Source organism: Lactuca sativa, chromosome 7 (assembly GCF_002870075.4).
Source record: "Lactuca sativa cultivar Salinas chromosome 7, Lsat_Salinas_v11, whole genome shotgun sequence".
Classification (NCBI taxonomy): Eukaryota; Viridiplantae; Streptophyta; class Magnoliopsida; order Asterales; family Asteraceae; genus Lactuca; species Lactuca sativa.
Window position 1 is genome coordinate 131171528 of NC_056629.2, and position 14459 is coordinate 131185986.

General features: G+C 34.4%; 1 protein-coding gene across 1 annotated transcript; it reads right to left on the reverse strand.

Moving 5' to 3' along the window:
• Positions 1–2602: 2602 nt before the first annotated feature.
• LOC111921152 (kinesin-like protein KIN-14P) lies at positions 2603–8696 on the reverse strand. The gene is made up of 15 exons (XM_023916727.2): positions 8199–8696; positions 7773–7939; positions 7562–7699; positions 7254–7457; positions 7091–7162; positions 5591–7000; positions 5328–5409; positions 4961–5233; positions 4772–4878; positions 4515–4693; positions 4279–4422; positions 3971–4206; positions 3598–3812; positions 3046–3143; positions 2603–2929 (listed from the first exon to the last, which is right to left on the reverse strand). Exons 1-15 carry the CDS (start codon positions 8278–8280, stop codon positions 2836–2838), a joined length of 3501 nt encoding a protein of 1166 aa, XP_023772495.1. The 5' UTR covers positions 8281–8696; the 3' UTR covers positions 2603–2835.
• Positions 8697–14459: the final 5763 nt, after the last annotated feature.

Here is a 14459-nt window from a genome sequence, read left to right on the forward strand (position 1 = left end):
AAAGATTTAAATATTAAATCGAAAAAGAGGGGTGTCACAAAATGTTAAATTGGTTACTCCAAGGTCCAAAATGGTGAAGAATCCAAAGACTAAAAGCTACAGAGTAACAACATGCCCTCTATGGAGCATATCAGTTGACTTTCGTCGGGATATTAGGGACAAGATTAAAACATATCTTAAATCGGTATAAAGATATTTCATAGCTCTGAAAAATAGAATGTACTAACATTGAAACTACTTTTTGTGTTCCCTGTCTACCCTACTTGTTACGACTATAAATATATATTCTATGTTTCTAATTTTCTATTATAAGTATGTTGTAGTTGTTCAAAATATTATCAATATAATAGTTTTTCTCGCATATATTGCTCACACTCTTCATTGCTTTAAATAACGTTGTTTATATTAGTTGTTCTTAATTATGTTATTTATTATTCCACATATACTACCCTTCATGCCTACTTTATCAGAAGGTTACAAATATTATCATCCACGTACTAGAAAACTCTATATCTCAGTTGATGTTATATTTGTTGAAAATAAACCATATACCAATTCTTGTCTTTTGGAAGAGTTATATACACTTAAACATAATGAGTGACCTTCCAACACTATAGATCCAATTCTAAGAATGAGTATGATTCGAATCCAGATGGGTTGGTCGGAGGTGCTAAAATTTCTAACCTCTCATGATTTCGCCAAGTGTATACAAGGAAAAATGACATCCTTTGTGACTACAAGGTAAGAAATTGCAAACCAAACTCCAAGAATGAAGTAACAATGAGTGAATGAATTCTCAAATCTACGCTACAATAGTTCACCACTTGTCAGCGTTGAGCCATCTTGTCCTGATCTCTTAGATCGGATAAAGATCCAAACATTCTTACCGTTGGAAGGAAAATGACTCCATAATGCACCAAAAGACATGTATACATATTATCTCACTTTTTGTCCTCGGAGAAGTTTTCTCTGAGTCATAATTTTTCTTTCATCTCAAATACAACTCATGTTCCAAGCTCACCGTCTAAAGAAAGAATATAGACTTGTTGTAGAAGTAGATATGAATGCATTTAAGAAAAATAGGACTTAGGAAGGTTGATATTGTTAGGATTTATTCAAAATTTCGATTTTAAAAAACACAAAATAGGCAACGGAAGCATTATAAAATTTTAATAATATAAAACTACTTTATACCCACCAATAATCACAACCATAGGTGGTTCAAAAATTAACAACCTTTGAAGACTTTGAATTGTCTTGGGAGGTTGGAAATCGAAGGAGATAACTAGAACACAAAAAACAGTTCCTCTAGAGATATCCACCGACATATAAGTAAGACCTTGGATGCTAGTCCATAACTTGCAATATGAAAACTCTAAAGCCTTTAAGCACAAAACCATTTTTTTTCCTAAAGGAGAGAGCAATTGTTAAACTTGTTCCTTATGTTGTGACACTTTAGAGATAAAAAGAGAATGAGAGAGAGGTGAACTGTTTTCACTAAAGAAAAAAAAAATCCATGAATGAAAAGCCTTTATTCACAAGCTATTATCCATTATGTCTTAACATTTTAAGACTCGTGCTTAATGATTATAACCAAGCATGATTCTAAAGCATGGCATGACTTGATATAATAAGCAAGAATGACAAAACTTTGTCCCCCATGCTTACTCACAGTTTTGGCTAGAAAGAAGAGGAAGAAAAAGTGTTTTGCGTTTTTTTCTTATTACATGTTATATACATCTTTTATACCAAAAATCCTTTAAGTCCAAAAAGATGTATATAATGTTATAAATTATACCTTATGATATTATTTAGATACTAACATTGAAGATTATTATATTCATGAGATATTAATTTCCAGTTAATCGCGAGATTTGTAAATATTTATCAAGAAACAAATTCTTATAAATATTCAGTTTGTGGTATTTGTTATTGGTGTAACCCTATACGATCATATATTATTAGTAAGATGATTCTAAAATAAATTTTAAGCATAAAAGTTGTGGATTACAAATGGATGTATATAGTAAAATTGAATGAAGATGGGTCGCATCAAGGCCATATTAGTGGCAAAATGATGCACACAAAGATATGTAGTAGATTATCAATAAATGTGCTCTTGCAGAAAAGATTAATACATGGAGGATTTTGATTTACTTGGTTGCAATAGTATGATGTGAAAATGTATTCCTCCATGGAGAACTAAAGATGATATTTAGATGAGCGTTCCATTGAGATTTGGTGGGTTGAAAAGATTAAGGTTTTTCGATTAAAAAATACATTATCTGTCACAAAACAATCTCTGCATATTTGGTTTAAATGGTTTACCAAGGATCGTTGCTACAAGCTAAAAGTCAAGGAGATGACACCTTTTTTATCAAGCATTCAACCTCATGGGGAGTCCGGTTTAACTCTATATGTGCACGATATTGTAGTAGCCAAGGAACATGAAAATAAAGGATTTAGGAAAGATTTCCTTAGAATTGAATTGAGGATTAAAAAATTCCTTGGAAGTTTTGGCCAAAGGAGCAAGGCCTCATCCAACTTTGCAAAATGTTTCCAGTACCCGAATCAGCATCAAAAAATTATTGTGCAACATGACTTTTTTGACAAAACTTATTATTTATTATATTTTTTAAAATACAAATTTAACACCAAAAAATAGAACCAAACATGGTATATGTCCATTCTTCATTAGTTTCCTAATGTTTACAACATTTACACAGAAAAGGAAAGCAGCATCCGCTAATTCAGACACTTATTATATCTCGCAAACAATTAAACAAAAACATAATAAAATCAAATAAAAAGAAAAATAGCACTCACCATAGATGCTCACTTTTTCTTTGGTGCCGGCTTTGCAGCTGTCTTTGCTGCCGGCTTCGCAGCAGCAGCTGCAGGTTTCTTCGCAGCTGGACTTGAAGCACTCCTAATTTTTTTTTTTTAGAAAAAAAAAAAAGAAAAACAGAAAACAAAAGTCAACACACTGACTTTGACTTTGACCTGATAATGAACAAGACATGGTTATTATAAATATAATCATACTTGGCTGGTGCTGCTGCCTTTGGAGCTGCAGCCTTTGGTTCCTCTTCTGCAGGAGCATCAGCTGATTCTTTCCCAGCTCTTGGTGAATTCACTGATGCCTGCATCCATATGCAAATAATTATATTTTTTTTTTAATTTTTAAATCTGTTAATTGTGTGAAGACTGTGTTACAACTTTACAACAATATGAACGACTCACAAAAATGGTCCCTGGACTTTCTGAATTTTACCGTGTCTAGTTCAAAAATAAAACATTTTTCAGTTTTGGTCTTTATTTCAAGGTTTCATATTGATGTTTCGGTTTTGGTCCTTATTTCAGGGTTCTGTATCGATTTTGGTCCTTATTTCAAAGACTCATATCAATTTTAGTCGTTATTTCAAGGTTCCATGGACCAAAATCGATATGAAACCTTGAATTAAGGACCAAAACTGAAAAAAGGTTTCAATTTTGGATTAAACAAGGTATAAATCAAAAAACACAGGGACCACTTTTGTAATTTACTCAATTATACTATTTTAAGTTTGTTTATCATGTAAAAACAGTGTTACTTACCTCTTGTGGCAATAAGTCTCCTGCTGCTTCTCTCTTGGCTAAAGCTGCTTTGTAATAAGCAACTTGCTCTTTTAACTCCCTTGTCTCTGCAGATTTACCACATCCACCCTCCACTGTTGAAAACCTTTCAATAAATTTAAAAGTACTAAGTGTTTCTCCAACCTCATCAGCATCAGGATGCACATGAACAAATATTAAAATCTTCGCTTGTGCTCCTACAAAAAAATAAAAATAAAAATTACTATTTCTTCAAAAGTGTATTTTATAAAGTATGATATTGTAATAGGAAAAAAATGAAAGTATGATGATATAATAAACAAATGAATGAAAGTAGATTGGTATTTTGGGAGGGTAGAATAGTAAATTAATATACCAAGAACATCTTGGAGCAACTGTGTGAGTTTACAAGACTTGAAAGGAACAGTTTTAGCTTTAGTAGCAAGAGCTACCAAGGTATCTCCTAAAGCAGAAAGTGATTTGCTTATATGTGTTGACTCATCATCTGAATTTTCAAGCTTTTCACTTCCAGCAAGGTCAACTAAATGCATACACCCTCTAACTATTGACCCTGATGTGTTGTCTTTTCCAACAACATGCACTGTAAGGAAACTACAAAAAATATTTACATTAATTTCCTCCATTATACTATTATCAAAAAATATAGATTAATAAAATGTTCACCTGTGGGCCCGACTACTACGATCATTTCCTGCACGATTTTTTTTACAAAGATTTATTTGGTTTATAACATCATCTGTTGATGTGACTTCTACAAGATTTGCATCGGGTACATTTGTCCCCTTTTTACTGCTACTGATTTCTACAGTAAGCATTTGTTAAGACAAAAACAATACAATACAAAAATTGTTTTTTTTTGTTTTTTAAATATGTAGTAACAAAAGGGTTAAAAAGGATATATCTTGTTACTTCCATCAGTGACAAGGAGATCTCGAATTTCATCATTGTAAATTTCAAGAATATTGATAGAAATGGTGTAGGAAGTGAGGTCCTTCCTCTCTTCTGAGATAAGGAAAAGATCATTTAATGCCCTTAGGTTTACACCCATTGTTTCTTCATCAAGGTTATCGGGTCCAGTCTAAAAACAAACACAAATCAATATTAGATTGTGAATTCAACTTCAAATCAAATGTTCACAAGAATTTGAATTTCTTACCAATGTGTAGGTTTTTCCAGAACTTGTTGGACCATATGCAAATAAGCACACATTGAATCCATCAAGAACAGAACGTATCAATGGTTGGGTGTCTGAGAATACTTCTTCTGTAAACATAAACATAAAAAGGAAAAGAAAGGCGTAAGTTTTTGAGATTCATGGAGAGAATGAAAGGGTAAAAAAAATGACCTTGAGTTGATGAAGGACCAAAAACTTTATTAAACATTGACGCTTTTCGACCCTCTCTTCCAGATTTTGCAGGAGTGATAACTGTTACTGTTTCTTCATCTGTGTAATCTATACTTGTGGGATGATTCTCTTGTCCAGGTAAAGGGGGTCTTATTCTACAATACACTCTTATGCTTCCTTTTAAGTCTTGTACTTGATTGTATAGCTTTCTGTTTTCTTCTAGAACCTTCTTGTATCCTGCTGCAGCTTGACATAAAGTTCGCACATTGCCACCTGTAGAACCATAAACAAGCCTTCTTTTTCAATCAAGATTCTTCATAAAATTTATTTAGTTTGTATAAAATTATAAATATTATGTTAGTAGTACCTAGATTCTCGGCCTCCTCTTGACAGGCTGTTTTCCATGAATGCACCTCGGTTTTTGCAGTAGAAATCGTGCTTCTTAATTCCTTTATGACATTAAAAAAAATTATTAGAACTTTCTTGTATACTGTTTTTGATGTTATGATGAAGCATTGTGTTTGATTTAAGTTACTAATCATGTTGTGATTAAGTAAAATTACATTTTGTAGTATTTTTTATGGTGTGTGTGTGTGTGTGTCAAAGTGTGTGAAAATGATTTAAGTTTACTTGTAAGTCTTTATCTTGGCGTTCGATTAGCCCCTTTCGTTTTGTAGTATTGGCGTTTAATCTGTTATATTGTTCCATTCTTTTTCTATATTCCTCTTGTTGTCTTGCTCTTTCTTCTTGTTCTCTTAATTCTTCCTCTTTTTCAAGGCGTTCTTTTTCCTTTTCTGCCCTTTCCTCTTCTTCCTTTCTCAACCTTTCCTCTTCCTCTTCTTGTTTTGCCCTTTCCACCTCTTTTCTTTTCCTTTCTTCTTCCTCGAGTCTTTCCTTTTCTTCCTCATTTCTAGACCTTTCTTCCTCCTCAAGTCTTTCCTTTTCCTCTTGTTCTCTTAACCTTTCTTCCTCCTCTTGTCTTTCCCTTTCCTCTTTTTCTCTAAGCCTTTCTTCCTCTTCTAATCTTTCAATTTCTTCCAATCTTGCCCTTTCTTCCTCTTCTTGTCTTTCCCTTTCCTCCTCTTCCCTAGCCCTTTTCTCCTCCTCGATCCGTTCCCTTTCCTCTTCCTTTCTAGCTTTTTCTTGTAGTGCAAGCAACTCTTTTTCTCTTTCTAAGCTTAGTTGTTCCCCTTGTTTTGCTTTTTCTTGTAATGCAAGTAACTCCTTCTCTCTTTTGATCCGTTCTTGCTCCTTTGCAGCTTTGTTAGCTTCCGCTTGCTTTTTAGCCTTCTCTTTTTCCATCTCTCTCTTCGCTCGTTCTTTCTCTTTTGCAGCTTTATCCTCTTCCCTTTTCTTTTTTGCCTCTTCTTTTTCTTTTTCTTTATTCATTCGTTCTTGCTCTTTTGCAGCTTTCTTCTCCTCTTTAGCCTTTTCTTTATCTTGTTCTTTATTCATACGTTCTTGCTCCTTTTTAGCTCTCTTTTCCTCTTTAGCTTTTTCTTTTGCAGCTTTTTTCTCCTCTTTAGCTTTTGCTTTTGCAGCTTTTTTCTCCTCTTTAGCTTTTGCTTTTGCTGCTAAAAGTTCTTTCTGTCTTTCAATCCCTGCTAGCTCTGCAGCTTTCTCAGCTTCTGCTTGCTTTCTAGCCTTTTCTTGTTGTTCAAGTAACTCTCTTTCTTTTTCTCTTTTGATGCGTTCTTTCTCCCTTGCAGCTCTTTCCTCCTCTTCCCTTCTAGCCTTTTCTTGTTGCTCAAGTAATTCCCGTTCTCTATTGATACGTTCTTGCTCTTTTGCAGCTCTTTCTTCCTCCTCTTCCTCCAGTTGCCTTCTAGCCTTTTCTTTTAGTAGTTCTAGCATTTCTTTTTCTCTATTTATGCGTTCTTGCTCCTTCACAGCTTCATAATCAGGACTTGAAGACTCACCCGCAGATAAATCATCTTCATCACTGTTTGTCTCATCATCTTCTCCATTTAGTTTTCTTGTTTCTTTTGCCAATCTCTTTTCGAATTCCTCTTTCAGTTTATTCAATATGTTCTCAACAATCTATCGTACAAAAATGTTTTCTAGTCAATTTCAAGATCAAAAAACTAGTGGTAGTAGCTACATTACATGATGAAGTTGAAGATAACTCACAATAGGAATGTCTTCTTCCTCTCTATCCATAAGAAGATCAGAAACAATCTTGAAAAGAGGCCCAAGATCACTCTGCAAATTATACGCTCAAATTATTAAAAGTTTCCCAAGAATACCCTTACTTCATAATATTATTTGAATTAAGTAAAAAGAAAAAAAAAACCTCATCGCCAGGGTCACTTCCATCATCATATTGATCTGTTGAATATTCACCAGCACCACCTTTAGCTGGTTCTTTACTTCTAAGAAATTTCCCACTTGGTGAACTCCATGAAAATTTTCGTGATGCATTTCCACTTTTTGCTTTCCAATCATTATATGCTCTCATGGCCAATACAGTGTTCACCACTCTTGAAAAATATCCCCCCTGGATATATATTTATTAAAAAAAAAGAAAGAAAGAAAGAAAGAGGGAGAGAATATTCAATATAAGACATTGGATAGTTTATAAAGTTGATGAAGGACAAGTACCTGTTCTAAATCAGATGGTTCAAAAGTTGGAAGGCCAATAGTTTCTATGGCTTTAAGGAAATTCTTAATATTTTCAAGGTAGGCAGCCAAAGCTGCTGAATCTGGTGTAGTGAAGACAGGTGAAGGTGCATTCACAACCTACATTTGAGCCAATTTTAAAAGGGAAAATTTAAGGTGAAAAGAAAGGTAAACAAGTGAAAAAGAAGCTTACTTTAGGAACAGAACCAGGTTGAATCTTGTTAAGAACATTGCAAAGGATCATCCCACTTCTTAATCCTTGCCTACAATCTTCTTCTGAAGGCTCAGCTGGCAAATCTCTTGCAGCCACTACACCTACTCTCTTTCTTAGCCACATTGCTGCATCATATCTTCCTGTTGCTGTAATTCATACCATTCCTCTTTCTCTCAGGCATAAACACAAACACATAGAGTGCACTAACAAATAACAATGTGGCTTATGTTTATCCATTGTTTTTTAACAAAATCAAAATACCAACACGAATGAGATTGGTGTCTATCATCGTATATGCATTAACCAATGACCAGAGATAGAAATTTTGGATTAAAAAGAATTACATAAACACCGAATTTGTAAATTATTTGAATTATCCATGATGAGACAGGTAAAGGTACTTACGATCGTCTTCGTCCACCATGCATACGAAATCAACCTCTTCTCCTGTAGACGTCGTATTATCTACACCTCCTGATTCCGCCATTGTTAACAATCTTTAAGCATATACCCGGAAAATCTTGCACCCTTTTGATTACAGATCAAATAACTCGTTAAAATTCTTCTACGCCTCGTCCAAATTCATCAATGGGTCCATGGAAGGACAAAGGGAGTTACAGTGAGAGAAACAGAGACATAGAGGGAATGAAATACAGCAAAATGAACACTTTCTCCTCTTTCTTTTGATTGTTCCCCTTATTTTGATTATGAATATTTTTGTGTGTTTGAGTGTGTGTAGGTTCATGCTAACAGAATGAAGGGAAGGAGAGAGAAGGCCGAAGCTCGTTCCCAACCACTTGTCTTGGAAGGGAACCTCCCAACGGTTTATAATTTTCTCCTTTTGCCCGCCATTCATCTTTATCATGGGAGCTTCTTCTCCTAGTGAATATAGGAACTGTATTATGCGAGTACGGAAATATTTTTTGGACATAAATACAAATATTAATTCAGATACATTTTTTATTATTATATATACTAAATTGAACTGCAAAATAAAATTATAGTTTTTACATTTCATACTTTTGCCATAATACTCTTATATTTTATATTTTCTCGATAACAGTTCTGTATATTGTCCGGAGGTTTAGTAAATTACACGAATGGTCTCTATGGTTTTAAATAATTTGTATATTTGGTTTCTAAATTATTTTTTTAATTCGGAATGTCCTTACTGTTTGTTTTTGTTGCGTATTTTGTCATTGTCTTACTTAAAAAGACTATTTTGCCATTAATTATTTAATTTATTTAAATAAACACATCATCAATCCCACTTTCACCTCACATTACCTTACTTTACCCTATCTTATTTAAATAAATTAAAAAATCAATGACAAAATAATCATTTTAGGTGAGATAGGGACCAAGAGTACAACAAAAACAAATTGTAGGGACCTTCCGAATTAAAAAAACAAATTAGAGACAAAACGTGCAAATTACCACAAACCATAAGGACCATTCTTGTAATGTACTCTTATCTGTATAATAAATTACAAAAAAATGTATCTTTAATTTATAGAAAAAAAAAAGTCATTGTTTTTACCGAAACAGTCTATGTGTTTAAGACTTCTTAGGCCGTTGGGTGTGGGCAACATATTATTATATGTTACCACACCCAAAAAGGTGTAACATCATCATCCTAGTCATAAATTGATGTTATAACACCAAAAGTGTAAATGGACAACATCAAATAACATGTAATCAGGCCCAACCCATGGGGGTGGGCAAGCTGGGCGACGGCCCAGGGCCCATCGTTGGATTGGGGCCCCAAAAAATGGACGTTAATAATTTATATAATTAGTGTTTATATTTTAAACAAACATGATTACAGACCAACTGGAAAATGCGCTACCTTCAAATCTTGTAGGTCCCGAGTTCAATTCTTCTTGTTAAAGTGGCTTTTTGAATTTAGATTTAATGGTTACAGTAATGACAATTAGGCGGGCACTTTTTGAATTTAGATTAAATGTGTCACACCCCAAAACCAAGAACGGCGGAAACGTTTTGGGGCGGAGGACGTCATGTACAGTATCACAACAACATAAAGTAGTAAACAAGCAACAACATTATCCATTGCATTAATAATATAATTATTATACAAGTGTGTTCTGTCAAATTTTGATAAACACTAAAGCATAAATCAAAATGAAAGATGAGTCTTCAACGAGCTCCATCTTCCCTATTCCTTGCATCGGTACCTGTCTATGATGACCTGGGGATACAGGTAATTTTGAAAGCGAGTATCAGCTTTGAAGCTGGTGAGATCATAAGTATTTAGTGTCTTAATTTGTATGTAAGAATTTGTAAGTATTGAAAATGTATATGAACTGTAAGTATGACAATGTTTGTAAAACAACTGTAAACGTTTGAAAAACTCTAGAAATCCCTATGATTCTTACTAATATATAAGGGTGTCTTCTACCAAGACCTAACTGTTCTCAATGCAGTCTTCTACCAAGACTTAACTGTTCTAAATGTTCGTGTCATGTAAAAGTGTGTAATTTTCCCAAGTGTAACTATTATTAACAAAATATAGTTTTTACATTTATAGATTAAGTGAAAAGATCACTAAATATATGTACAGGGAAAATTAATGTAGTACTAAAACGTAGCGCTATAAGAACTACTGTTGTACTAACTACCTTAAACCGGATTTATATTAAGGCATCATGTGATTAATTGTACCATACTATTGACTGGTAACAACGACATAAGAATGGACGTAATAACGGAATGACGTTTGGCACCCGCAGACCTGCAGGTCCCGCTGGAGCTAGCAGCAAGGTGTAGGATAGTCAATCCAGTATAGATCTATACGCAAACTCACGCTCTCCCTTCAAGAGACTCTGGCTACAACTCGGGCCATGACATTTAAGGCATGCTTTGATATAGTGGATCACAATTTTATTAACGTATTCATGTAAGTGTAATGTACGGAAATGTTCTACGTGTGCTAGCTGTAATGTGTGTTCTTTCTCTATCTAGCAAGTATAGTAATGTAATCGTCCTAGTATCGTCGTATATGTTCTGTTCCTAGTATCGTAGTATATGTAATGTACTGTAATGTTCTAGAAAGTATTGAATCATGAATGAACTGACTCATTGTATGATATTGCGTTCTAGTAATTGTTCTAGTATCTTCCTAAACTACCCATATGGTAGTTTACTAGTAATCTAACTGGTACGTATGGACATGGATGTATATCCTTGCCACCCAAGGGCATGGGATGAACTGGAAGGACCTTTTATGACTATATATGTACACATGATATATAACTAATATTTAAACAACCTTCGGACGAGTACCCGATATCCCACCAGACCACATCTCAAAGCGCGAAAAGGAAATAAGGTGGATAGCCTTCCTAAGTCTTTTAAACATTTCTTATATAACTATACATATAGAGGCATGCAATTTATAATATAAAAGTATAAATAAGTTTTGTAAAACATTTGAACATAATTATTATTTTCAGAAAAGATCGACTTGATGTCAACCAATAAAACAGTTTGAAGGCATAGGTTTGATAAAACAGTTTAAGTATAAGGAAACATTTGTTTGGAACATAATTGTAAATAAGTTTGAAATGTGATATACAGAGTAAAATGTACAGTGTAATAAGGAGTTTAAAACATATAAAATGTTTATAAAAATCATTTGAAGGAAACTGTTTGGTAAAACGGCTAATGTGTAGTAAATCATTTGAATGCTACATATTAATCACATGTGATTGATATAATAATTAGCATAATTCTACTTGTATCCCCCCATAAAACATTTAAAACAGTTTAAAACATTGATTAAGGGGTATGAACTCACCTGCAGTAAGTGACTGGAATTGAACGGACTGTTATCGTAAGGAAGGATCGGGCAAGTGCTTGGTGTCAAGTGAAGACTTTAGACACACACAATGATCCTAATTACATATGAAGACATATGTATATAAATAATTAGTGATTAAAACACTAATTATACAAGTATAAATATTTAAACGCGAGGAAAACACTTTTGGTCAAGTGCTAGGAGGCTAATGGGTTGCAACAAAGGAGTGCAAGGCCTCTAATGGGAGTTTAAGGTCTAATGACCATATGTTTTGGAGTTTACGGCCCATGGGAGTAAACTCCTGGCCGTAAACTCTCCTTAGGGTCACTAAATGGAGCTTTGAACTACTACAACTCTAGTGGTGAATTGTTTCAAGGCTAAATCAAGTGTTTGGGCTTCCTATTAACTCCTTTAAGGAGTTTACGGCCTAGAGACCATATTCCCTTGGAGTTTACGGCCGTAAACTCCCTTGGGAGGGTGTTTATGGTGTTTTCAAGTCTCTAACATTTCAAGGTTATGATCTATGTTGGGTTCTAGGCATAAGGAAGGAGTTAGGGTGTCATTTGACCCCTTTATAGGGTTTTACGGCCCAAGAACTTGTCTTGGCAGTAAACTCCTCAATATTTGTGATTCCTTATGTTTTCTAGGCTTTAAACACTTTAGGGTACATGTCTAAAATCAAGTCTAAGCCTTAGGTGCCTTAAAAGCACCATTTTGAGCATTCTTTTTGGAGTTTACGGCCTAAGATATTCTTGGGCCGTGAACTCCCAAACTTGGGTGATTATTGGTTGATTTCATGTCCTTAACACACTCCTATACAAGTCCAAGGCAGTAGTATATCACGGGGGAAAATCTAGGCTTGGTTTCGGGAGTTTACCGCCCAAGAACACCTTGGGGAGTAAACTCCTAAATCGGATGATTTAGCTATGTAATCTATGTTATGAACACATTTAAAGCTTTCTAACACTACTAGAAAGAGTTACTCACAATTTGGGATAAAAACCCGAAGATCCGTGAGAGAGAATTTTGGCTTTTCTCTAATTGGAATTCAACTAATGAACCAATTTGGTTCAGAATTCTATTTATAGTCCTGAGATATTTTGGCAAAAAATATTTTTATTCCTGAAATGAATTCTAATGTCCTAGAGTATTGGAATAACAGTGTTGCACAAAACCCTAGTGCATCCACTCTCCTAATATCTCCTTAAGTGTAAAATCCTGAAAACTGCCAAACGTATACTCGAAATCTGAGTTTTCACTGTAACTGTTCTACTTCTATTGGCTTCAAATGGTTTGTTCAGAATGGAAATTTCGGGTTGTCACAAAATGGTTACAGTAATGACAATTAGGCCGGCCCAAATCTTGGTTTACACACATATTTAATGATAATTAGTTTAGATTTTACACACTTAAATTATTTTTTAATATCACACAAAATTCTAATTATAAATTATCAAGTCTATATATTTTCTTATGAAATAAAAGTTACTTGTTTATCCATTATATAAATATATAAAACAAGAGTTCCCAATTCAACAGTACTAGCCGTTGATTGGACCAAACCATTTTAATTTTTTTTTTCTGATTAATTTTCTTCACCGTCTTTGCTTTCTTGGTCTTATCCCACCGCCCATCCCCTTCATTGGAGAGCCTTGTAATACTATCACCGATTATCTGTCTTCCTCGATTGTGCTTCCCACTGACTTCGTATATCCCCTTCGTCTCAAATGCCTTCTCTCTTCTATTCTCCCTTTACCCCGTTCCCTCTCTAAATCGGTGCATCAATAATAGATCGGGGAGGAAACGGAAGGAATTGCCAAGGCGGTCGGCGCAAACGCCGCTTCACCACTCTCTCTCTGTTTACCATCCACCTCCACTGGGGTTAGTTAATCCATTTGATCAGGTGATACGTTCTTTCCACAACCATCTTTATCTCCCACCGTTTACTCTTCCCACCGCCTCCAACCCCTTTTATCGTCGCTGTACCCGTTGTTGCTTTCCTCAATTTCTCCAAAGTTGGAGTTGAAGACGATGGCAAAATTGCCTGTTCAATGCTTTCAATTACATTCGAACCCTAGCTGATTGCCTTCAAAATTTCGATTATTTCACTTGCAGATTCATTTCAAACACCGATTTTGTTGTTCTAATTTCTTGGTGCGACAACACTAATTTTGGCTAACAACCGACGTTGATTTCAAATTTTCTTTAATTTCTTTTTCAGTGAACATTCTAACTTTTACTTTTGAACTTTTAGCTTCCATTAGATCAAGGTGGTGGTGAGGGGGCGAAGCAGGTAAGCTTTTATTTCAAATATGTGAAAAAATGTTCTTTTTCAAGAATAATATAGTTATCAGCTTTCAAATATATTCAGTGCAATTCCGATCTTTCTGATGGAATTGCCTACAAGGAATTTGTGTAGTTATATGAAAGACCCTAACTTTCGTATTTATAAAAGACCCAAACTTTCATACTCGACAATATAGTTACTCCAAAACATGCTACTTGCATATTCATAAAAACAATATTCTACATTGATAAAGAGGTTACAAACTACTAGATACAAACTGTGACAACCCGAAATTTCCATTGTATGGACCTCATCTATTCAATAGAAGCTAGTTCAGTTTCAGTGATTTTCAAGCTTTCCCGATCAAGTTTGTGTACATTAGGGTTTATGTTTTGGATGATATCAGGAGAGTGGATACTCCTGGTGTTGTGAAACTTGGGCATTTCAAGTTTCATACTGTTTCAGTCCAATATCAAGAATGAAAATATTTTCTGTCAAAATATTCCAGGACTATAAATAGTTTTCTGAATTTAATTTATTCATTATTCACAATTCCAAC

Coding starts and splice junctions, on each gene's coding strand:
- LOC111921152 (XM_023916727.2), bottom strand. CDS start 8,280: ATGGCGGAATCAGGAGGTGTAGATAATACGACGTCTACAGGAGAAGAG. Junction 5,234..5,327: donor AGAGGAGGCCGAGAATCTAG/GTACTACTAACA, acceptor ATGGTTCTACAG/GTGGCAATGTGCGAACTTTA. Junction 3,813..3,970: donor GTTGCTCCAAGATGTTCTTG/GTATATTAATTT, acceptor ATTTTTTTGTAG/GAGCACAAGCGAAGATTTTA.